The sequence below is a fragment of the Brassica oleracea genome, chromosome C1 (genome assembly GCF_000695525.1).
Source record: "Brassica oleracea var. oleracea cultivar TO1000 chromosome C1, BOL, whole genome shotgun sequence".
NCBI classification, from domain to species: domain Eukaryota; kingdom Viridiplantae; phylum Streptophyta; class Magnoliopsida; order Brassicales; family Brassicaceae; genus Brassica; species Brassica oleracea.
In genome coordinates this window covers 5,966,558-5,991,267 of record NC_027748.1, presented here as the reverse complement: position 1 = coordinate 5,991,267, position 24,710 = coordinate 5,966,558, and the positions used below count along the sequence as shown (strand labels likewise).

The window sequence follows — 24,710 nt, the reverse complement described above, 5'->3', positions numbered from 1 at the left end:
AGGCCTACATCTTCATAATATAGACATGAATGTATTTTGGTTGTACCTGTATGGAGTCAAAGTTTCATCATGACCCGATCTACGATAAGCGAGCAATAAGCCCACATAGGCCCATTAATCAAGTTGATTATTGAAAAGGCTTAGGCCCATCTCTCACTGACTTTAGATTTAACATGTTTACTGGGTCAACAACATTCCGTGTTCCAGAAATCAAGACATCACCTTTTTGATATGGGAATGTGACAAAATCAATCTGGGGATGTAGTTTTGTCGATTTTCGATGACTTTCTGTCTGACCATCAGATTAATTAATTAAATCTTCCCGGCGATTCAACTCTTATTCCACGGCATCGGATGGTTCCTTTTCCCGAAAAAAGAGAGAGAGAGAGCGGTGATTGTTAAGGTTGACTTTGTGTTTCGATCTCAGATGTCGTAGACCGGTTCTTACAAAAAAAAAGAGGTAATAAAGGGTTGTTGTTGTGGTTTGAATGGACTTGAAAATGGATAATGTAATCGGTGGCAAGTTTAAGCTTGGTCGGAAGATCGGCGGTGGCTCTTTCGGAGAGCTTTTTTTAGGTGAATTAAAAAAAAAGTTGCTTCTTTTTTATCAAAATCATATTCTCTGTGCTTCGTTGAAGCTTTTATCTTTGTGGATTATTACCTTTTGAATTAAATTTTATTATTGAAAAATATTTTCAGGCGTAAGTGTACAAACCGGAGAAGAAGTCGCTGTTAAACTGGTATTCCAATCAAATCTGCCTTTTTTATTTAATTAATAACATGTGATTCTTACAAAATTTAAGCAAAAAAAAAAAAAACATGTGATTTTAAGATCTCGTTTCTAAGTTTCATACTTTTTGGCAATTGTTCATCATGTGTTTTTTATATTGTAATTCTTGGTTTAAAGGGAAGACTAAAAAATTGTCACTTATGTTTTTTCCTTAAAAGGAAACTCCTCTGGATATATAATCATATATGTTACTTGAAATAGCTTTAGTGTATTGTGGTATTCAATCTATTTGTTTGAGTTTCATTATGTTTTGGTATTCGAGTGCGAGTTAAATAGCAAGAGGGAGTCAATTGTTATAATCAGATATGTCTAACGTTCTGTAAAATTTTGAAGGAGCCTGCGAAAACTAAGCATCCACAGCTTCATTATGAGTCGAAGATATACATGCTTCTACAAGGAGGAAGTTAGTTTACACCTCTGAGATGATGAGTTTGCTTACTCAAAATCTGTTGCTGCTCATCTAATTTTTGTGTGTTTTATGTGGTGGTGAAGCTGGCATCCCTAGCCTCAAGTGGTTTGGGGTCCAGGGAGACTACAACGCAATGGTCATTGATCTGCTTGGTCCGAGTTTGGAAGACTTGTTCAACTATTGTAATAGGAAACTCACTTTGAAGTCAGTTTTGATGCTCGCTGATCAACTGGTGAGTTTTCTATTCTCTCAAGTGCTAGCTTTTTACTTTCTTGGGTGGGTTCTGACTAAAAGTGTTTGTTGACCATTGTAGATTAGCAGAGTGGAATATATGCATTCAAGGGGGTTTCTTCATCGAGACATAAAACCAGATAATTTCTTGATGGGACTTGGTCGCAAAGCAAACCAGGTACGCACTAAACTAATGATTCTCATAGAGAAAGTTATATTAGATTCATCATCTTCTCTTTGTTACTAAAGGAGAGTTTCTTCTTTTTTGCTTTCTTTTCATCTAAGGTGTATGTCATTGATTTTGGACTTGCAAAGAAGTATAGGGATCTCCAAACACATAGACACATCCCCTACAGGTGATTTATTTGTGCATATATGTTTACTTTAAGTTGTGAAGGATACTCATGTTGATTTGATTACAGAGAAAACAAGAACCTTACGGGGACAGCTCGGTATGCTAGCGTCAACACTCACCTTGGAGTTGGTAAGAAGCTCATTAGAGCCACTTGAGGTCTGCTTCAGAGCTGTGTATACTATTTTTGTAAGACGTGTGCTTGTTTGCATTTTTGTATGCAGAGCAAAGTCGAAGGGATGATCTGGAGTCTCTTGGTTACGTGCTCATGTATTTCCTGAGAGGAAGGTTGTCCATGCAGATCCTTTTTTTTTTGTCTGATTAAATCTTCGGACTCGCTTGTTCTGGTCTAAATTTTTTTCTGGGTGTTCAGCCTCCCGTGGCAGGGACTAAAAGCTGGCACAAAGAAGCAAAAGTACGACAGAATCAGCGAGAAGAAAGTTTCAACTCCTATAGAGGTATTGTAAAGACATCATTTGACCCTTAGATGATCAGGCTATAAATCACAAGTTAACTGTTTAATTCTTTGTAACAGGTCTTGTGCAAGTCCTATCCACAAGAATTCGTATCATACTTTCAATACTGCAGGTCTTTGCGGTTCGAAGACAAACCAGACTACTCATATTTAAGGAGGCTGTTCCGAGATTTGTTTATCCGCGAAGGTTTGCGTTTTCATCCACCAAACTTTTACTTCTTTCGATACAAGCCTCTCTCATATGACAACAAATTGAATCATTGTATCAGGTTATCAGTTTGATTATGTATTCGACTGGACTGCAGTGAAACACCCTCAGAGTAGTTCCAGTTCCCGTTCCAGCTCCCACGGAAGGGTTAGTAAACTTGTCCTTCACGTTATCTCTCTATGGAGTTTCTTTACTCACTTTTTTTCTTTCTTCAGCATCGTACTGGTAAACCAGGTGTTGCTGCTGGACCATCTGCTGAAAAACCTGAAAGGATTTCAGGTAATGCTTTAACTTTTTCTCGAGAGTTTGAAACATATCTAAACAAGTGTTTCGTATCTGATCTGTTATATTCTTTACAGTTGGGAAGGAGATCCGCGACAGATTCTCAGGTGCGGTTGAAGCATTCGCGAGAAGAAACGCTACGGGAGCAAGTCCTCATCAAAACCAAACCAGACATCGAACTCTTGACGATGCTCCTCCACCAATCAAACCTGCTGTGGTAAAACATATAATCATCCTTTTCTCAGTACGTAACTATTGTTAGAAACTCATGTTTTTTTGTTTTTTTTGGGGGGGAACAGAATATGGTATCTGAGAAAGGTAGAAGCACTTCAAGATACGGAAGTGCTTCGAGGAGAGCGGTGGCCTCTGGAAGTAGACCAAGCTCGTCTGGTGAACAAGGGGATAGCCGGGGTTCGAGCCGTGTGGCTTCGAGCGGTGGAGGTGGTAGACCATCCGTGTTTCAGAGAAACCAAGTGGCAGCTGCTGTGAGCGGATACGACTCTAAGGCGGCCACTGTCTTTAACCGCAACCGAGTCTCCTCTTCTAGGTCGGCACGTGAGACGAGGCTCTCAGAAGCTTTGAGCTTGTTTCGATCCGCAAATGAGAAGCGATAAAACAAAACATGAAGGTTTTACAATGGGGTCTTTGTCTGTAAATTTGATTCTTCTTTACGCAATGTGTTGTTGTTTGTTCCTCTGCTCCCACGAGACTTCCAATTTTTCATGTATTATTAATTATTACCAAATTCTCTGGATTTTTTTTTGTATTAAATTTCTACGATCTTCTTTTATTGTAATCACGACAAGTTCTTGAGCTTATTTCTTCATATCCGTCGGTTTGTTTTTGCGTGTTTCTTGCTTCCTCGACAAAACATAAATTAGCAACAGAAAACATTTTTTTTTTTTGATGAAACAGAAAACATATTAATTAACAGTTGAATGATAAAAATGTACATATTCAAAAAATAGGCTTGTAAAACTAAATTGACATTATTTTCACATGGATTTTTAAATCAATCAAAATATATAAATCAATAACACCTCCTAATTGACATTATTTTCACATGCACCGTTGCTCTTTTCATCGTCCTTTCGTTTTATAAATATAAAACCAAAGAAAGCAACAAAGGATAGTTACTTCTTCCCTCACGAAGAAGAGATCTATGCAACTAGCAATGTCAAGTACCAAGATGAAAATCCTTTTGAAAGGGTCCTATTCCTATATATATCTCAAGCATTTGGTGAGTTTTTGATTTCCTCTAAGAAAAAAAAAAAAAATCATTTGTTGCAAAGTGGGATTAGCTTTTTGATTTATTTTTTTTTCTTTCAAAAAAAAAAAGTGGTTTTGATTTACCCCGGTCTCTTAGCCGGTGTTGTTAACTCATTATTTGACATTTTTTTGTTTTTTGTTTTTTGTTTTTTGTTTTACATTTTTCGGTTAAGAGACGGTTCTTATATCTCTTATTTAAGAGACGGTTCTTAGTTTTTCTTAGTTAAAATCTAAAAAAAAATAAGAACTGCATCTTAACCGAATCTAAGAACCTCAGTTAGGATACTAGGGTTAATCATGGTGTAAAGCATGTTGCACACATTGGTTAGGAAGGACCGTCTGATAATCTCACTGCACCTAGCTAGTACTACTCTACTCTATTCCTGTTCTTCTTTGCAAGTTTTAAATTTTACTACTTCAAATTTCACTTGTTATAGTATTGTTTCAAAAAAAAACTTTTGGAAGATACATGGACGAGTTCGAGTGCTCCTGGGGACTAGAAGCAAATCCAGAATTAGGAGAAGACGATTCCTCCGTGAAATGTCAATCGGAATATGGTGGTCAGTACAGAGATATACCAAAACTAGCTACCAAAATCCACGAGAAAATCAGCTTCTGAGAAATGTTATCCGCAAGACTAAAAGAGTTAAAAAAAAAAAAAGTTATTCGCAAGACCATACTTCGTAACACAGGCAAATCATCATCGTCTTGGAGAACAAAGGAGACTACTTTACGACAAGGACAGGAAGAAGATGCTTCCATGTCTCAACACAGTGTTGGATTATCATTACCAGAGAAAAGATAAATCTAAAGAAGGTAATGCCAATAGAGGTTCTTCGAGATCTGAAACTGATAAAATGTCTGATCTTGTGTATGATACTGGTTCTGTTACATCAGTGTCTGAAGATAAAGATCGAGACTTTTGATTTTGTAATAGTAAAGAAGTTGTTGAAGATAAATTCATTAGGCGTAGACTAATAATTACAACCAAAAACTAAAACTTTACCCCCTAATCAAAAAGGTCAAACGCATAATAAATGTTAAAAACTTTTCCTCTTAACCTATTCTCTGTTCCTTCTCCCTCTCTGTTTTCACTGTTTAATCAAAATGTAAAAAACAATAAAAACCGCTGGGAAGCAAACCGACGCCAAAGCCCTTACCGCCGACGAAGAGAGAACTTCTCCGGCTAGAGGAGGAACTGACTCTTTAACCAAAAGGAGATACGGGTTCCCGCTCAGTTTAAGCTTCTTCCCGACCCTATCTCTGAACCTGTCTGAAAACGGAGCTTGACCCGTGAGATTGTTGTTCTCGAGGTTGATCTCACGAGCAGAATCCAAAAGACAAAACTCCAAAGGGATTCGACCGTCGAGATTGTTGTTGTCAAGCGCAAGATACCAAAGGCTTTTGAGACTCGACCCCATCGAAGCTGGAATGTTCCCATGTAGACCCATCCTCGAAAACCCAATTCCCGAAATACCCTCGAGGTTCTTCCATATCTTCTCCGGGATGCGTCCTCCGAGGAGGTTACCGCTCAGGTAAACCTCTTTTAGACTCCTCATCTCCGCTAGAAACAGAGGAACGCCGTAGTTCCCGAAACGGTTGTAGCTCAAATCCAAAAACTCGAGCTTTTTCAAGTTTCCGACTCCGGGAGGGATCTCGCCGGAGAAGGCGTTGTAGCTGAGGTCTAGCTTGAGAAGCTCTGTTAAGTCTCCGATGGAGTCAGGAGCGTCTCCGGTGAGAGAGTTATGGCTAAAGTCGAGGACTTTGAGATTCTTCAGACGTGACGTGGCGTTTGATGGAAAGCCTCCGGTTAAGCTGTTTCTAGAGAGAGTGATCTCTTGTAGGCTGACTAAACCGGAGATCCGGTTTGGAATCGAGCCGTGAAACCCGTTTCCGGTTAACACTAGCCTTCTCAGTTTGGTGAAGTTACCGATCAAGACGCCGACGTCGCCGGAGAGAGAAGGGTTTTCGATGAAGACGAGCTCTTCGAGGACCGAGCCGAACTCCTCCGGGATGGTCGCCGGCAGCGAGGCGGGAGCTCCGGTGAAGCATTTGTAGAAGAAGAGCTTGCGGAGGTGTTCGAAAGAAGTGAAGAGGAGAGGGTCGAGAGTAGCGTTTGACGAGCAAGGAGGGTTCTGCGTGTAGTCCGAGACGTAGCCCAAGTGGAGCTCGGTGACGTGGAGAGAGGTTGATGAGGAAGCGTCGGGGTAGTCGCATACGACGCCGTCTGATGGTGAGGCGCAGAGGTTGTCGGGGAAGATGGTTCGCCACGGGATGGCGGGGTTGACTGAGTTGAGGACTCGGTAGACGGCTTCTTGTTCCGATGGGGGGAGCTGAGGCGGCGCGTCGTCGTTGTTTTCCTGGCAGACGGTGGACAGAGCAGTGAGGTTTGCAGCTTTTTTCTTGTTTGGATTTGGGTTTGTTGCTAACGAGCGATACGTAGCTTTTTATGGATGGGTTCATGCTTCGTTAAAGTCCATTTCAGTAAATTGACGTGCATACCCCTAGTTTAAAACCTTGTCATGGTTATCAAATGTTTAGCTTTTTACTCCTACGAGAAATTTCAAGAGAGTTCTTACAGTGGAGTTACTTTCATAGCCTTAGTTAAGGAACATGAGCATTTATTTGTATACTTAATTTCTATTTTGTATTTACTGCATTCCTATTGTTTTAATATTTTGCCTTCTTTCTTAAAACATTTGTGGTTAAAGTGGTTTAGACAATGGACAATGTTCAGGGTAGAAAAGTAATTAGAGAAGGAATGGTACAAGCTTCACGTTCCGTAGGTAAAAAAACGTAAAAAGTGGAGAGAAAAAGCATGAGCTGAGATTGTCGGCACCATACCGGACGAAAACTTCAGAGAGAAACGACACCGTTTCGATTTATAGGCACAGTCACCAAAACCATCCTACATAATCCTTTTGTTTGCTTCATCCAATAATTTCAAAGATGCCTTTTTTTTTTTTTTTTTTTCATCCTTTAATTTATTCATCCTTTAAATATCAATCAGATGCCACTTCTATTTTTGTATTTGAAAGAAAAAACTAAAAGGATGGAAAAATGGATCAAAAGCTGCATAAATCTTCTTCTTCTTTTTTTTGATAAAAAAATATCTTCTTTTTTTTTTGCCAAAATAGCAGCATAAATATCATTTGCTTAAAATCATAACTTTCTCTTATCAAAATATTACTTGGTTAAAAAAAATATCACTTGGTTATTCCATTAAAACCCAAAATATAAACTTGTATAAGTAGATTTATAACTTTTTAAAACCGGACCGGCTAGCGAACCAAAATTTTTTTGGGTCATAGGTCATTGTGGTTCGACCGGATCTGAACCGGGTTCGATCAGATTTACTTAGATTAAACTAAATTTAATGATATTTTATAAATAATATGCATATTTTTGTAAAAAATAAATCATATCAAATAAAATTTTTAAATAGCCATAATGTGTAGAAAAACTTAAAAATAACAATTAAAATCTAAAATCAATATGAAAAGTACATTTAAACTTTATTCTCAGATCTTATCACTCTACATCTTCGTCACCTTTTAAAAAATATATATACACATTAGGTAAAAGTTGTATTTTGACATATAAATTTCAGAAACGAAAATGTTTCAATGATTTAAAGTCTTCAAAACAAGTGATCATGAAATAATTTTTTTAAAAAAGTGAGAAGTAGACAAAAACAATATCTTAACGTGAATATTAAACTTTGTGAATCTTATAATTTATTAGTTGCAGAGAAAATAAAAGAAAATGACGAGAGATAATACTTTATTAATCTTTGATAAATCTTATTTCTACTTAAAAAGGAAAAAAAAATAAATTGTTTTATTAACAAAATTTTAGCTTATATACAAACTGGGGTTTGACCGGTTCATTGGGTCGCCGGTTTCCGTGTTTTTGACGGTTCGATAGGGGTTTTTAACTTGGTTCAATTTTAGTTGGGTTTTAGCATTAACCCAACCCGAATTATTTTCGGTTCATGGTTCAACCCGATCCGACCGCCGGTTCGGTCCGGGTTTAAAAACATTGGTTGAAAAGAAATCCTTAAAAAGGAAGACAAAAGCTGAAATTAAGTAACAGAGACAGAGAGGGTAAACGGCGGAGGAATAGACAAAGACGCGCCTTAGCCGCCGATTGGGAACAGTGTTATGTATCGTACGAGAAAGCGACGGCTAAAGGAATCACACCCCGGTAGAGTGGTGAAACGTGTCAGCCTCTAATCGGAAAGGGGCACGGTCTCGCGCATGCCTTTTCTATTTCCGGTTCCTACCTTCCACTGTCCCCACTGTGCCAGAGAGTTTCAGACCGGTCCATTTAATTTTTCATTGTTTTTTTTTTTTTCTATTAGCTGTCGCTATTAAATTTCTTTGTACGAAACAAATGTACCATGCATATTGTAATGTGTTTTTTAGTCATCGTTCTTTTATTCAAAAACCAATGATATCAAATTAATTACAAATGATTTGTTAGTTTAGAAATTATTTTGCGAATCAAAATATTTAATGTTGCGTCTTTTATCAATTCTATGCAAATATTTAAAAGATAAAGTTATCAAATGTTTCTTTCTCAAAAAGGGTTATCAATGTTATTATACAAAGTTATTATACAAATGAAAAAGTAGTATCTAACGGTACTAAAAGCACAATAAGCTCAAAATCTAAGGTGTCCAACTAGGATATTAATTTCAGCCAATTATATAGCTTCATCTCTCCAAGTCACCATCGGTTCTCTCCATTGAAAGTGTCCACGTCATCAGACCCCTTCTATCTGTGGATCCTACAAATTTTCAACACTGAAATCTTAAACCTACTTTACGTATAAAAGGATAATTATTTATTTCTGGCCTAATAAATTATTAACCCGGAAGCCCAAATGAATTTATGAAGCCTTCCATCTGAAACCCTAATTTTCACTGTTCGTCTTCATTTCAAGTTACGGTCTCCACTGCTCTCTTTAATACGTCTCTCCCTGCTCTCAATTACGATTGCATTCACTCTGCATCATCTCAAACGTTTTTACATAGCCTACACTCATATACAACTATAAATAGTTGAAATCCCAGCTGCAACAACCTCATCTCATTCACTGATTCTAAAATATTATTACTACCTAAAAGGTCTTTTACCATCAGAGGAGAAGCTGATAAACTTGAAAGAGCTTCAAACAAAAACGTTGGTGCAGCTGATATGGTGGAGAGCTGAAACTCTCGGAACTTAGATGTTGAAACGCTTGAACAGAGTGAGCGAACGGTGACAGTGATGAACAGAGTGAGCGAACGGTGACAGTGATGAACAGAGTGAGCGAACGGTGACAGTGATGAACAGAGTGAGCGAACGGTGACAGTGATGAACAGAGTGAGCGAACGGTGACAGTGATGAACAGAGTGAGCGAACGGTGACAGTGATGAACAGAGTGAGCGAACGGTGACAGTGATGAACAGAGTGAGCGAACGGTGACAGTGATGAACAGAGTGAGCGAACGGTGACAGTGATGAACAGAGTGAGCGAACGGTGACAGTGATGAACAGAGTGAGCGAACGGTGACAGTGATGAACAGAGTGAGCGAACGGTGACAGTGATGAACAGAGTGAGCGAACGGTGACAGTGATGAACAGAGTGAGCGAACGGTGACAGTGACGAACAGAGAGACGGTCATGGTTCCTTTCAGTGAACAAATCACTTTTTGATTCTTTGAGAATGTTTCCGAGAGATCTTAAGGCGTGAAACGATGATGAGAAATTGAAAATAAAAGGTATACAACTATAAAGGAGAAAAAGCCAAGAATTGTGTGTTTTGTTATGGACCTTTTGCTAAAGACAGTCCACAAGAATTATAGATTTGACGAGTTTAAGTTGTGCTGGAGTGTTTGTATGTTTTTGATATTCTGAATAGAAAACAAATAAATACGAGTACCCTGAGGCAAACAAAGAATAAAGGGTGGTTCACGAGCAAGAGACGATCAGACGCAAAGGCACAAAGAGAACCTACAAGGCCACAAAGAATAAGTACATGAGCTATACGAGCCACCAGCAACCGTGGCTACATGAACTTTAGTAGAGGAAAATATTGGACTTGACTTGAACCATGTTACCAAACAATCACAAGAATAACTCATTCTTTTTCCTGAAAATGATAAGTCTGTTCATCAGGGAGTGTTTGATTTCCAATAGTCAAGTATCAGTAAATCAATTGCATCACAAGTTTTATAAGCCGGTCTGTTATTTCTTGCTAAACCCAAATATTACATGATCTTCCATAATTTACCAGAATTAATAAATTACGATAAGCATAAAATACCATATCTCAAATTGTGTCTCAAACCAACGCGAGCATGTTGCTAGATAGACTAAAAACCAATATGTATATTGAGTTAGTCAAGCTCACAAGCAGTCCACACTTCCGAACAAGTTTAGCGCTTCAACCGTACTACAGAAAGGAAAACGTAACTTTCTTGTGTTGTTGACCTTTTGAAATTTCACAATTACAAGTCGATGAAAAGTTTTACCACCTTTACTAGACTTGCAAAAAGAAGTCCAAACATGCATGTAGCCAATATTTTAGGTCACCTAAAAAGAAATTTCTGAATCTTAACATTAAGAAGTTCTAACGTTATAAAAAAGTTATGCCACTAGGATCAACAGAAGCACTTCATGAACATTAGTCAACTTTTAAGTTTAAGGAGCCCAAAGATTATACATATCCTATCTCTTCAGCTATTCAAATACTTTGAAGAAAACAGACCATCCAAACTTTTACTTCACACTTGAAAAGAGAGCTGAAAGCAGAGAAACCTTATGCTCAGTGCCAGTCCAAACATAATCAAATTTGTTTAATGTCTTAAGTTAAAATTATAAGAATATATATTTATGTAAAAGAAATAGTAAACAATGAAAATATACAATGAATTTTTTTGAACGCAATCCATATTATATGCTCTAAGCACCTGTAGTGTGTCATATGCCACAGATCCCCATTGGCTTCCATTGATAGTATTCAAATATATAATATTCCTAAAATGAAATAATATTTTAACAAATATGAACCAAAAATAATTAATAATTGTAGCTTGCTAAGCAAAATTAAGAACTTAAAAGGCTTAGAAGACTTACTAAGCAAAATTAAGAATTTAAAAGGCTTATTAATTAATTATGACTTGATACACAATAATAAAAGGCTTACAGAAAAATATATTGCAAACCAAAACTATTTGAAAACACACACACATGCAATATAGTCAACACAAATTAGCATAACTATCCCGCGTGAAGCGCGGGTTTAATCCCCTAGTATATATAAAATCTGTTGACAAAAGTTACTTAGGGTCTGACTGGTTCAAACGCAGCGGTTGCGGGAGTTTGCAGATGCGGGTGGTTGCGGTTTCTAACGGTTTTAAGAGATTTGTACGACTGGTTCTGCGGTTAGAAATTGGTGCGTTTGCGGGATACTTATGACTGGTTAACTACTAAATACAGCAGCGGTTAAATAATAAATTAATAATATTTACATTTTATATAATTATAAAAAATATCAAAAATCATAATATTATAATAAATATGAAAATTATATTTAGAAAGTTATAGTTTTAAAATTTTAATATTATAGAAAATATTTTTATTTTAAAATTTAATAATATTAATTAAAATACAATAGATATATTTTAGTATTTTTATAATTCCAATTTAAAATTTTTATTGAATATTTTTATTTTTGTATTTATATGGTTTTTGGAAAAAAAAGAAAAAAAAATTTATCCTCCCGCAACCGAAAACGCTAGGTGGAACCAGCTTTGATTTTAAGAGGTTTGGAGCGGTTTGAAGCGATTTGTAGCGGTTTGTATGATTGTTTCGAAACACTGTCAACCGCAAAAGCTGTGTTTGCGGGTTGTAGCAGGAAACCAGTCAGGCCCTTATAATTGGTCATCTAATCAGCGTTTATGAATGCAAAAGAATATAACACCATTGTTAGCCCTGGCCTAACTTTATTATGGGCTTTGATTGATCACGGTCTAGTGATAAATGTTTAGTGGTTTCGTAACGTTTCTACCGCAGCTGCGGATTGTTGGACTTATATTGATAGCCTTAAGATCTTTTATGGGCTTTTAAATATTTAAGGCCTGCCTGTAAATTTGTGCCGGCCTTGTTAGGTAGGAGGGTGCCTTTTTCGCCTCATTACTCATCTCTACTTACTAAATTCAATGTTTGAGACAAAATGAAAAAAATCTACAATGATAAGTACGTACACTTTAGATATAAACTTTTATCACTTATTTAAGAATAGTGTTTAGTTTTAAAATGTTTCTAAACAGATAAATGTCCTACAGATTGGATAATTTCTCAAAATATATTCAAAATAAAAAGAATGTCAATGTTAATAGTAGACCAACAAATCACTTATGATGTGTGTTTATATGGTCCATGATTCCATCATTTTTGGTGACCCACAGTTAAATACAAAGAAAGATGGAAATGAATTCTGATAATTAATGAAAAACCCAATCAATGGGACCTGTAAAAGACATTTTCAACACTAAAGAAAAAGAAATAAAGGAAAAGAAAATAGAAAAGGCAATAAATGAGTTGAGCAAACACATCTCGTGTTCCAGCCCAAACCGTGGAAAATTCCATCTGCTACCTGCACTATATCCCCTCCTCTTCACGCCGTCTCAATTTCAGTTTAAAAAAAAGAAGAAAGATTAATTTTGATTTTTCTTGGGTATTAGTGCAGAAACAACAAACAAAGAGGCAGAAACTCACTCACATCAACGCAGAAAGCGACAAAGGTAAAAGTCGGAGAGAAAGTAAAAGGCTCAGAAGAAGAAGGAGAAGAAAAGATCAGATTTTTAGTTTTTTAATTTCTATTTTTGTTTGTTTCTTTTATTTTTTGCTTTTCAATTGCTTCGCTTGACTGTTTCGAATCGGAATAAGTCCGGAAGAATTTCGAGGCGGCCACCATGGCTGTCGTCATCCTTATTTCCTCTTCTTTCCCGGAAAATCAAAGGTGTGTTCTTTTTTCTTCCTCCCCCTTTGTCTCTTGATCGTCTTCATTTGGGTATTGCAGTTCGATCTGATTTAGGGTTTCATTCTCAATCGGTATCTCAATTTCGTTCTAAAGTTTCGAACTTTCTATACTGAGCTGAGTTCGAATCCCAAAGTCATCGACTTTTTGTTCTTTTTATCGAAAGTAGTTCTCGGCGTTAATTCTTAGGAATTGGATCATAACATCTTGAAATTCTCAATCTTTCTTTTTATGTATATCATAAAGTTCCAAAAATGTTGATTATGTGTTCTTTAATTATGCGTGTTTGAAGATCATCCAACTCTCTGAGAAGCTATGAGGAACAGCGAGACTAGGCCGCCCGAGAAGCTGCGTTTACATAGAGTAAGAAAACGTTTAAGGAATATCAGAATGAAGTGTTTGTGTTCTGGTGAACAAATGAGACTCATTGAGGAAGAAGACAAGCGGTCCGAGCTTGGTGTAGGCAATGTGAGCTCAGCTTTATCAGCTGCTGAGAGCGAGAACGCCAAGAAGCTAGATAATGGGAACATCGAAGAAGCAGAGTTGTCTCTGCGTGAGACAAGCTCTTTGAACTACGAGGTTCGGTTTCCTTCATCACCCACACCATCTAGGATTAAAAAAAAAGATGTATCATTGTGTTGTTGTTTCAGGAGGCGAGGGCACTTTTGGGAAGAATCGAGTATCAGAAAGGGAACATAGAGGCGGCATTGAGAGTCTTTGAAGGGATTGATATCAACGGGATCACAATAAAGATGAAATCGGCTTTAACCGCTAGAGAAGAAAAAAAACATAGAAGACGGTCCAAAGGCAGCTTTGTTGCTCCTCCTCAGCCTCCCATGTCTAAACACGCTGTTAGTTTGCTTTTCGAAGCTATCTTCCTCAAAGCGAAGTCTCTCCAGCGTCTTGGAAGGTTCCAAGGTAACTAAACAACTCACAATCTCATTTTTTTGATTCTGTATTAACAACTGTATTCTTCCTGCAGAAGCTGCGCAGTCTTGCAGAGTTATTCTCGATATAATCGAGGCTTCTGTATCAGAAGGGGCCTCAGAGAATGTGACTGGTGACATCAAGCTACAGGAGACGCTGACCAAAGCGGTCGAGCTGCTTCCTCAGCTGTGGAAGCTTGCTGATTCGCCACGTGATGCTATATTGTCTTATAGACGAGCGCTTCTCAACCACTGGAAGCTTGACCCGGAGACCACAGCGAGGATACAGAAAGAGTACGCAGTCTTTCTTCTCTACTCCGGTGAAGAAGCCGTGCCGCCTAACCTCCGCTCTCAGACGGAAGGCTCTTTCATTCCGAGGAACAATGTTGAAGAAGCTATTCTCCTTCTCATGTTACTCCTCAGGAAAGTTAACCAGAAAAGAATCTCGTGGGATGCTTCCATCTTGGACCATCTCTCCTTCGCTCTCACAATGGCTGGCGACCTAACCGCTCTGGCTAAGCAGCTAGAAGAGCTTAGCCCCGAGATTTTGGACCAGAGGGAGCTTTACCATACGTTGTCTCTGTGTTACCACGGTGCAGGAGAAGGTCTTGTTGCTCTCGGTTTACTTAGGAAGCTATTCTCAGAAAGGGAGGATCCAAACCGGATATCAGGTCTGCTGATGGCTTCCAAGATATGCGGCGAGAGACCTGGCCTCGCTGAGGAAGGGTTAGACTATGCTCGGAGAGCGATAGGAAGCTTGGGGAACGAATGCGTTCAGTTAGATGGTGCGGCGCGTCTAGTTTTAGGCATTGCACTCACTGAAAGCTCGAGGACAACAGCTACCGAGGCCGAGAGGGTAGCTAGGCAATCCGAGGGGATGCAGGCGTTGGCATCTGCGGATATGACAGACCCGAGAGTCCTGCACCGTCTTGCCTTAGAGAACGCAGAGCAGAGGAAGCTTGATTCTGCTTTAGTGTACGCTAAGCAAGCGTTGAAGCTTGGAGCGGAGTCTGATCTTGAAGCGTGGTTACTTCTTGCTCGGGTTTTATCCGCGCTGAAGAGGTTTTCAGATGCTGAGACTATTGCCGATGCAGCGCTTAACGAGACTGGGAAGTGGGAGCAAGGGAAGCTGTTGCGCTTGAAGGCGAAGCTTCGTTTAGCTAGAGGAGAAGTGAAGGAGGGGATCAAGAGTTACACGGAAGTTCTCGCTCTCCTTCAGGTTCAGAGCAAAAGCTTAAACTCTTCAAAGAAGCTGCCAAAGGGATATGTAGAGGAATTGAGGAGTCTGGAGCTTGGGACGTGGCATGACCTTGCTCATATCTATATAGACCTCTCGCAGTGGCGTGACGCAGAGACGTGTCTCTCGAGGTCAAGACTCATCGCGCCTTACTCTCCTCTTCGATACCACGCTGAAGGTAATTGATTGCCTTCTTCATTTCTTACCTGTTGAATCATTCAAGGCCTTGATGTTCATTAGCTACCTATTGGCAGGTGTACTGTACCAGAGACGGGGACAATTGGAAGAAGCGATGGAGGCATTCACAACTGCTCTAGACATCGATCCGATGCACGTCCCGAGCCTAATATCAAAGGCTGAGATTCTTTTGGAGCTAGGGAACCGATCAAGCGTAGCGGTTGTAAGAAGCTTTTTGATGGAGGCTCTTAGGATTGATAGGATGAACCACTCGGCTTGGTACAATCTTGGGAAGATGTTCAAAGCTGAAGGATCTATCTCGTCGAAGCAAGAAGCCGTTGAGTGTTTTCAAGCAGCTGTTGCATTGGAGGAAACAATGCCAGTGGAGCCATTCAGATGATTCTTTTACGTTTTTTTTTTTGGTTTTGGTTTTATGATTTCTCCTTTTTCCTTTTTTTTTTTTTGTGTTTGGTTTTGATATATAGATGGATATATATGATATAAAGATGTATGTGTGAGTATCTGATTTGATGTGAAGTTTATATACATTCTGTAACACATAGTTGAAAAGAAACTGAATAGGTTGTGGTCAAGTGTCATTGTAAGCCAGTTATAAGTCTAATATTCTGAAAATATTGAGACAGAATATGTATCTGTAAACTAATGATGAGTTGAGCATTTAGATTACATTCGAATGATGATGAAGATTCTCCCAAACGAACTCTTATTTGTTTTTGGTTTCTTCTTTGAGGATCTGTTGTTTGTTGAGAGAGCAGAGAGAGAAGTCTTCAAGTCTCCCACTCTGTTAAACTCTCAGTTATCGGTTTTGGGGCGCTTTGGCTGTGGAGATTCTGGCTCTTTGCATTTCCCGGTTCCCTCTGCTGTGAGGTCCTTTGAATCAGCGATTTTCTTGTCTTCTTGTTCGGATTTGGATGGTGAATCTGATGTTGAGGCTGTGCCTTTGCCGAGACCAGAGTTTTGTTTCTCGAACATCATTTGCAGGTACTTGCCTTGTTCTTCTATTCGGAGTTGCAGGTTTCTTTGAATCTGCAGTAACAAGAAAAGAAAAACATTTTGATCCAAACTCATAATCTTTAGAATCCACTTTTCACCTTTGCACACTATTTGCAGCTTCATGAATCCAAAAAATCTCACACACATGGATAAAAAAAAATCCAAAGCTATTATGATGTATATATAATAAATACCTCGAGCTGTTCATGGAGTTGCTTCTGTACTTCCATCTGAAGTCGCAGAGCCTCGGTGATACCCATCCCTCTGTAAGCATAGATACGAAATGGTTAATGACTTGATACAAAGTGAGAATCTGTCAAGTAATACAAGACAAACAAAACCTTACCCTTTCAAGTCAAGAGATGTTATGTGTTCAAGTGGTGTCAACTTCTTCTCTGAAGAACCTGTAACACTCGAAATAAAGTGATTTTGACCTGAACTGAATTAAAAATCTCAGGAATTCTCAAGGAAAACTGGAGATAGGAAAAGTTACCAGTTTCTGATGGTTCTGGCCTATATCTAGCCGTCCTATATTTCTGCGGGTTCATTAAGACAAAACACCATCTTTTATTACAAGACACAGAATGAGACAGATACCGAAAAGAAAAGATCAAATAAGAACCTGCAGATGGCTTTTGACATGATATATAGTCAAGCCTTCAACTTTCATTTTCTTAAGCACACCTTTAGGAGTAGCTCCTGCATTAAATAGGAACAATATGAGTTTAACCATAAGACACACGAAGTAAGAGAAATAAAAGCTCACTTTCACTGCCACCAAGACTGTTAACAGCTTCAACAAAAGCCTCGTGCAGCTCTGGCGTCCAACGCATACGTGCCTTCCCATTTCCGTTATTACTGTTTGAAGATGTTGTGCTGACAGGCCGCAACTCCACAGACACAGAAGGAGAAGGTTGCTGCTGCTGAACAATCTGCGGTTGTTGCGGTTGATCTTGCAGAGTTTTCTGATCCTAAAACAGGTGTTCAACTCTAAGAAACACAGAATCAAAAGAGGATAATGTATAGACTTGGAACAAACCTTTGAGTCTGAGTTGGAACTAGTCTCAAGCAAAATATCGTTCCAGTTAGTTGATAGCAAAGGATCTTCATCGGTGATCAAATGGTCAGCCCACTCATGCCAATCATTACGTTTCTGAACATCATCAAACGCCGCGCCAATGCCACCACCGTCCTCAATCTGGCTGGCGTGGTGGTGGTTTTCAGGGAAATCAAGAAACCCTCCATGCAGTGAATCACTGCACCAAGAACTATCGTCCCTCGACGCAGCAGCAGCAGCAGCGGCATTACTGCTGCTACCTGCGTAGTGCTTCTCCATAGATGAGTAATGGAGATTGGTAGAGAAACCAGAGGATGAGGAAGAGCATATATGTCCAACAGCTCCACCGTTACTTGAGGCCAGCAAATGGTAGTTTTGTCCTCCTAACGGCTTAGACATGAACTGAGTGTTGTTGTTGTTGTTCTCTGAAGAAGATGGGATTGGAGAAGTGCGAGTTAGGTTACTAATCTCCCTAGAACCTGATCTCTGAACCGGACGAGCTTCCATTGTTTTGTCCTGAGCCAAACATCAAGAATCAAAGAATCATCGGCAATTGTAAATACTAAAAACAAAATAATCTTAGTTATAATAAAATAAACAGGAGCATCAGGGAATCATCTACAAAGGAGAGCAATAACAACACCATTATCCAACCAAACATCAAATTCGCTGGAAAAGAAACACCAAATCGAATCCTAATCAGCCAATCATAAACGTGGTATTGTTCCAGAAAGCACAGATATCTGCAATTTATGCTCGAAAAGATATGAATCGAAAATTCTCACCTAGCAGTTCAATGAAAAGGTAGGAGACGTGCAAATCGAATCTACTAAACGATTAAAAGTAATCGGAGAAGTCTCTTGTTGTTGTTGTATGTTGACGGCGATTTTTATTTTCCGGCTGTTTTTTTTTTTTTAATTTTTTCGTCCAAGGATGTGGTGGTGGTGGTGGTGGCGGCTCTGTTTCTTAAACAAAAGGGATCAGCCGTCGTCCACTTACGCGCTGTGTAACAACGCGTGAGATTGCTTTCTTGTCGGAATCCACTATAATTCTTACGTGGACGCTGTTTATTGGATAGTTGTAAATCATTTTAATTAGGCTTTTGTCTTTTTCTTTTTTTAAAATAAAAGATCTTGTTTTCTGATATGTTTGTTGGTCTGAAGGAAGGCCCAAAGAGGGTTTCTGTTGATATATTTTTTTTTTTTTTGCAAAATCATAAAGAGATGTTAAAAGCCCTGACTTTTATGTTGAAACTCAATCCTTGTTTTCTCATTTATTTCAAATTTAAATCAGAATGATCGAGAAATAATAACATTTTCAGAATTACTAGATTACAAATTCGATTATGAAGGTTGGAAAAATAAAAATTTCAAATGTTAAATTTCAAAACAAAAAAATCAAATTACAAACCAAACAAATAGGTTCGGTGCCTCTACTACTACAAAATATTTTCCTTGTTACAAGGTTACAAACAGTTTTATTTTCTGTTGTACATGATTACAAACAATTATATCTGCAAATAATTATTCAAAATTTTGCGTAAAAGATAAGAAGACAAGAATCACAAATATGTCAAGTCAACACCCGGGCTCTTGCTTTAAGATTCAACCCTCCACTGTACTGTTTTGTTGTATCCACAAATCGGCGTATCTTCCTGATTTCTTCAACAACTCTTCGTGCGTCCCCTTCTCAACAACTTTACCTTTCTCCATTACAATGATCTCATCGCACTGCATCGCAGTGGTCAGCCTGTGTGCAATGAAAACGCAAGTCCTGTTACTCGCCAACGACCTCAGCGTCTTCATTATCTCTGCCTCTGTTTTGTTGTCCAAGGCACTCGTCGCTTCATCGCACAATAAAATGGCAGGCGATTTCAGAAACGCGCGAGCGAGTGCCACTCTTTGTTTCTCTCCACCACTCAGCATCAACCCCCTTTCTCCAACCGCTGTTTTATATTTCTCCGGGAAGTTCATGATCGTGTCGTGAATCGACGCACGCCTAGCTGCGTCGTAGACCTCTTCCTCTGTTGCTGAGAGGTTTCCATAGTGAATGTTGTGATATATTGTGTCATTGAATAGTACCTGCCATGCCAGTAGTGAACCAAAGTTATGACCCATATGCTGAACATACCAACTACAACCATATGTTTGTTAAACATACTAAGTATTAGGAATCATCATAAATAATATCTAAAAAAATAAGACAATCCAATTATCACTACTTGATTTTGAATTAGAAGCTCATCTAATGACATGGTATTAGTCTATTAGAGTCCGATTCATGTAATTAAATCCGATCCATAATCGATCTAACTAGATCTACTAAATATTCTATTTGAAGAGATGAATTGTTTTGATGTGAAACATATCTAACTTGATACTAATTACTTTGTTAACCTGTGAAATGACAGCTTACAGTATCTTGAGGGACAACTCCAATGGAGCTTCGAAGACTATCTAGTCTAACACCCTTTATATCCTGACCATCAATCTTTACATTTCCAGAATCAGTATCAAAGAATCTGAAAATCATTCTAAGAATCGTCGACTTGCCGCTTCCGCTACTACCTACAACAGCCACACTCTTCCCTGCCGGTACCTCAAACGAGATCCCATCTAAGATCTTCCTCTCCGGCAGGTAGCTAAAATGAACATCCTCAAACCGAATGCTCCCACCTTTCAGAGCAAGACAAGGAAGCTTTGCGTCTGCATCTCTATCTCCAATATCAGATCTTTCCTCAAGCAACTGAAACAAAGACTTCATATCCACAAGACCCTGAACCGTTTCGCGGTAAACACCACCGAGAAAGTAAAGAGGAAGAGACAGCTGAAAGAGAAGACCATTCACCATCACCAAATCCCCAACCGTCATCTGACCGTTCATAATCCCTTGAGAACACAACACCATCGCCGTAGACAAAGCCGTACTAAATATCAAACTCTGTCCGAAATCCAAAAATGCGAGACTTTTCTGAGTCGTGGAGGCAGCATCCTCGTATCTCCCGAGCAGCTCATCGTACTTTCGAGCTTCGTAGCTTTCGTTGTTGAAGTACTTAACAGTCTCGTAGTTTATGAGCGAATCAACGGCTCTCGTGCCAGCGTCATTATCAGCTTTATTCATAGCTTTTCTAAACTTGGTTCTATACTGCGTCACAACCAATGTGAAAGCTATGTACGATCCGACAGAGAGACAAGTGATCAAACCAAAAACAGCTCCGTAGTTGTAAGCTAATATACCTGAGACCGATAACGCATTATTTGTAAAAAGGTTTTGTAATGAATAAACAAATGATTTCGTATATGGGCAAATCTCCAAAATAGCACCTTTCTAAATTTATATCACAAAAATAGCACTCAAAAACTAAAATGACCAAAATAGCACATTTCTAAGTTTATCCTTTGAAAATTTTAATTTTTTTTATTTTTCAAAATTTGAAATCTTTTCCCCAAAACCTCATTTCTCAACTCTAAACCCTAAACCCTAAACTCTAAACCCTAAACCATAAACCCAAAACCCAAAACTCTAAACCCTAAACCTTAAACTCTAAACCCTAAACCCTAAATCCTAAACCCCACCCTTTAACTCTAAACCCTAACTTTGTGACTTTTGATAAAACATTAAGTGCTATTTTTTTGACTTTTGACTTTGAGTGCTAGTTTGGGAACATAAATTTGATTTAGTGCTATTTTTGTCTTTTTCTCTTTGTATATTTCCAAAATAAAAACACAATTAATAGTAAAAAAATAAAATAAAGAATCTTATTAATAAATGGAGAATCTTATTAATAAATTTTGCATCAAAAATCTAAAAACAAGTTTATTTTGAAACCAATTTTTTTTTACTACAACCACAATTAAATCGAAATTTATATACCTGAGACCATAGATATCTCCAAGATTGTCGGAACGACGTTGAAAACCATCGCCGAGAGGATCGTGTTAATCGCGCGGCTACCGCGGTCGATGACTCTGTTCAAGGCCCCTGTTTCTCGGTTCAGATGGTAGCGGAGGTCGAGATCGTGGAGATGAGAGAGGACTTTTCTCGAGAGGGAGCGTATGGTACGGAGAGATACTTTGGAGAAGATTGCAGTGCGAAGCTCGTTGAAGGCGGATGAACCAGATCGGGCGATGCCGTAGCCGATGAGGACGGAGGAAGGAGTGGCGAAAGCGGCGAGGAGGTAAGGGTTTGTGGTAGCGATGGATGATGATGAGGAAGAGGGTGAGGAGAGTGAGTCGATGGCTAGTTTGAAGAGGAAAGGAACTTGAACGTTTAAGAACTTGGCTCCGACGAGGCAGGCTAACGCGGCGAGGACTCTGAGACGGAGCTCTGGGTTGTCTTTCATCCATAGGTTGCTGAAGATCGTGCGGAGGATCTTCTGGGACGACGTCGTGTTGGTTTGGCTGTTGGATTTAGAGAGGGGTTGGTCTTGATTTGGAGTTGGAGTTGAAGTTGAGAAGAACAGAACACGCGCGTTGACTCTGGAACTAATCGGTGATGTGGATGGAGATGGATCGGACAGGAAGGCATTGATTCTGATTGATGTTCGAGTTGAGTTACGTTTGATGAAACTGTGGAAGCTGTGATGATGACGATGATGGTGATAATCAGAGCGAAGACGATAACAGAGTGAAGCGCGGGAGAGGAGAAGCCGACAGCTCCTCGACATCGCTTCTTGTCGGAATGTCCGAACGAATCACATAGACTTCTGGTCTCTCTGCATTCTTACAAGATCTCTCTTGCGGGATCCAGCTTCATACCAGAGTAGCTGAAGAAGAAGATGATGATATTAACTCGGATATAACCGGTACTGGTTAACATCCCGTTTTTATTTAGATATGAAATTAGAATGGTTTGGTTACGAGACCTATCTCGGAAATAACCGGAATTGGTTTGTCACGTGTATAAGGCTAGAGAGAAGAGAATCCGATACCGTGGTGCACACCGCAGGGAATCACATTCAGCGAGCGGGACCCGCATGGACAACTAACATTATCAAAAATTCAACCCTCCTGGTTATTGCATTTAATTAATTGAACGGTTTATTTGGAAAGTAAAGAAGCAAGAGTCGGTTATGTCTACCCTCCAGACGACAAGGGCTTTTATTCGGACACCACTAAAAATGGACAGCTAAACTCTCTCTTTTAATTATTTTAATTACGTGATTATAGATTAGATTGCCACTTGATTATAAATTAATTCATTTCTATATAGTGATGACATCTAGCTTTAAACCGGAACTCATCGCCACCGTCCGATTTGGTAAGATGGACCAGAGGACGTGGGCACGAGTCCCCCTTCTGTTCACGTTGGTCCCACGTAGCCATCTGAGTATCGTTTTTCTAGCCGTCCGATTGAATCCCGCGAAGCTGACATGTGAGCCCCCACTTTTTTCTTATTTTACTGTAGTTTTCGTTCTCAAACATTTAGGAAATTTGGGCTCTGACTGGTGATCTTTTCGGGAACACGAAGAACTAATAGGAAAATAACGTATAGGAATAAAATTGCAGAAATGAAAAACAATAGTTGTTCCTTATCAAATTTAACAAAGAATGTTTTTGTTCTATATTTCTCTACAAAAAAAAGAACAGAGAAAAACAAAAAGAAAAACAATTTATTGTGAATGGTGATTTTTTTAGAAATAATAAAAAATTCAGTGTTTCCTTTCGTTTTTTGGTCACCGCCTTGATTTATTACTTTTAATTTGTTTTCATTAATCCCACGGATGCAACAAACGTTTTGATATCGATTTTATTTTTATATAGAAATAAAATCTATATCAGATTATGGAGTCAATACCAACTTAAAAACATCTGAACATTAACCCCATGATGGATTATCCATCATATTTTCCATTGTTTTTCTATCACTTATATACATTGCAAGTTATTGTTTTTATAGCATTTTAACTTTATTGATATCAAATCAACTTAACATATTACATGAAGTAAAAATTACATTATATTGTATATGTTAAAACAAATTTTATATAGAGATTGTTTCCTAACGTATTTTTACGATAAAATTATTCGTTAATTTTTTTCTATTTTGTTTTATTTTGTAAGATTTTTTTTTGTTGCTCTCAATTCTTGTAAATAAATATATTTTTCTTTAAACATGATAAATCCATCTTTTTTCCCAATACGTCCCAAACAGTGCCATTGTTTATTGTTGTAATATATTTGTGTTGTATTGCGGTTAGAAGAATCAATCTATACTATTAAAAGGAAAGAATTCTTAAAAAAACTATTTAAACAAGGTTGTTGGACCATTTCATTAGACTTAACTATTTTTGGTCTTACCTTATATTTCTCTAACTATATAAATACTTTACATAATTTAAATGAACTCATTTATTATTCTCTCATAATCTATTATATAATTACTCTAACAATAAATCTATGACATATTATTCAAACATGCTTACACATGACGTGATCATTACAACATATAGTTCCATTAATAGTATAAAAATTTAAATTGTTTAGTTATGTTTAATATAGACTGTAATGAAAAATCCTTTGGGGTATAACATTTTTTTTCATTTTTACGTGAATTGAAAACTAAAAACCTTATGTCAACTATTCAACTATGAAACATTATTTTAATTAATTACATGCAATCAATTATTAAGATTTGATCTTAAATTCTTATATATGAACTAAATGATTAATCTTATCATAAAAAAATATCAAATGGGTCTAAACGGTTAGAGATTTAAATGGAATTAGTAAAAAAAAACATGGTTTAAATAAAACATGTTTATTTATTTTGCAAATTCTAACAATGCATATGATACGTTTTATTAAATTTTCACAAATGTAAAATATTTTGCGCTTTAAACCAGGTAGTTTAGGTTGTTTGAAAAAAGTATAGGTTATATAATTAACAATTAATTATTTGAATAAAAAATATTCGAGTCATTTTTTTTTTGCATAATTCTTTTATAAATAATATTTTAAGATATTTGGTTATTTAGAAATTAAATATAATTAATACTTATAGGTATATAATTTGTATTTTAAAAATTTAAGTACTCATTTGGTTATGAATTTGGTTTCTATTTTCCGGTTCTAAAAATATAGTATATGCTCGATTATTTATGAAATTCAGCTTAATTTTGATTTTTTTTTCAGTTTGGTACGGTTCAGTGCATCCGGGTAAATTTAACCAAACCTCTATGTTATATATAGGAATAATTTATTTAATTTCAAAAATAAATCCTCCTCTCTAAGTGCTTTATTTTATTATGTTAGA

The 24,710-nt window shown here is 37.8% G+C and overlaps 4 protein-coding genes and 1 pseudogene across 5 annotated transcripts; 2 read left to right on the top strand and 3 right to left on the bottom strand.

The window, feature by feature from the left end:
* Positions 1-272: 272 nt before the first annotated feature.
* Positions 273-3,577, top strand: LOC106332939 (annotated as a pseudogene).
* Positions 3,578-5,073: 1,496 nt separating this feature from the next.
* On the bottom strand, positions 5,074-9,686 carry LOC106329919 (piriformospora indica-insensitive protein 2). The gene is made up of 2 exons (XM_013768521.1): positions 9,203-9,686; positions 5,074-6,459 (listed from the first exon to the last, which is right to left on the bottom strand). The coding sequence occupies exons 1-2, from the start codon at positions 9,684-9,686 to the stop codon at positions 5,108-5,110; spliced, it is 1,836 nt and encodes a 611-aa protein (XP_013623975.1). The 3' UTR covers positions 5,074-5,107.
* A 2,906-nt stretch (positions 9,687-12,592) lies between these two features.
* On the top strand, positions 12,593-15,994 carry LOC106304920 (tetratricopeptide repeat protein 7A). The gene is made up of 5 exons (XM_013741311.1): positions 12,593-13,027; positions 13,338-13,624; positions 13,696-13,963; positions 14,028-15,386; positions 15,463-15,994. The coding sequence occupies exons 2-5, from the start codon at positions 13,361-13,363 to the stop codon at positions 15,783-15,785; spliced, it is 2,214 nt and encodes a 737-aa protein (XP_013596765.1). The 5' UTR covers positions 12,593-13,027; positions 13,338-13,360; the 3' UTR covers positions 15,786-15,994.
* LOC106304943 (protein PHR1-LIKE 1) lies at positions 15,887-18,393 on the bottom strand. Of its 2 annotated transcripts, none has more exons than XM_013741326.1 (8): positions 18,242-18,393; positions 17,439-17,972; positions 17,166-17,370; positions 17,022-17,098; positions 16,893-16,935; positions 16,746-16,803; positions 16,594-16,663; positions 15,887-16,432 (listed from the first exon to the last, which is right to left on the bottom strand). In XM_013741326.1, the coding sequence occupies exons 2-8, from the start codon at positions 17,961-17,963 to the stop codon at positions 16,199-16,201; spliced, it is 1,212 nt and encodes a 403-aa protein (XP_013596780.1). In that variant the 5' UTR covers positions 17,964-17,972; positions 18,242-18,393; the 3' UTR covers positions 15,887-16,198. The 2 variants fall into 2 exon arrangements, with proteins under 2 accessions (XP_013596780.1, XP_013596786.1); XM_013741332.1 differs by having other exon boundaries at positions 17,166-17,364.
* Positions 18,394-18,858: 465 nt separating this feature from the next.
* On the bottom strand, positions 18,859-22,236 carry LOC106304932 (ABC transporter B family member 23, mitochondrial). Its single transcript, XM_013741319.1, has 3 exons — positions 21,330-22,236; positions 19,872-20,692; positions 18,859-19,537 (listed from the first exon to the last, which is right to left on the bottom strand). The coding sequence occupies exons 1-3, from the start codon at positions 22,120-22,122 to the stop codon at positions 19,061-19,063; spliced, it is 2,091 nt and encodes a 696-aa protein (XP_013596773.1). The 5' UTR covers positions 22,123-22,236; the 3' UTR covers positions 18,859-19,060.
* Positions 22,237-24,710: the final 2,474 nt, after the last annotated feature.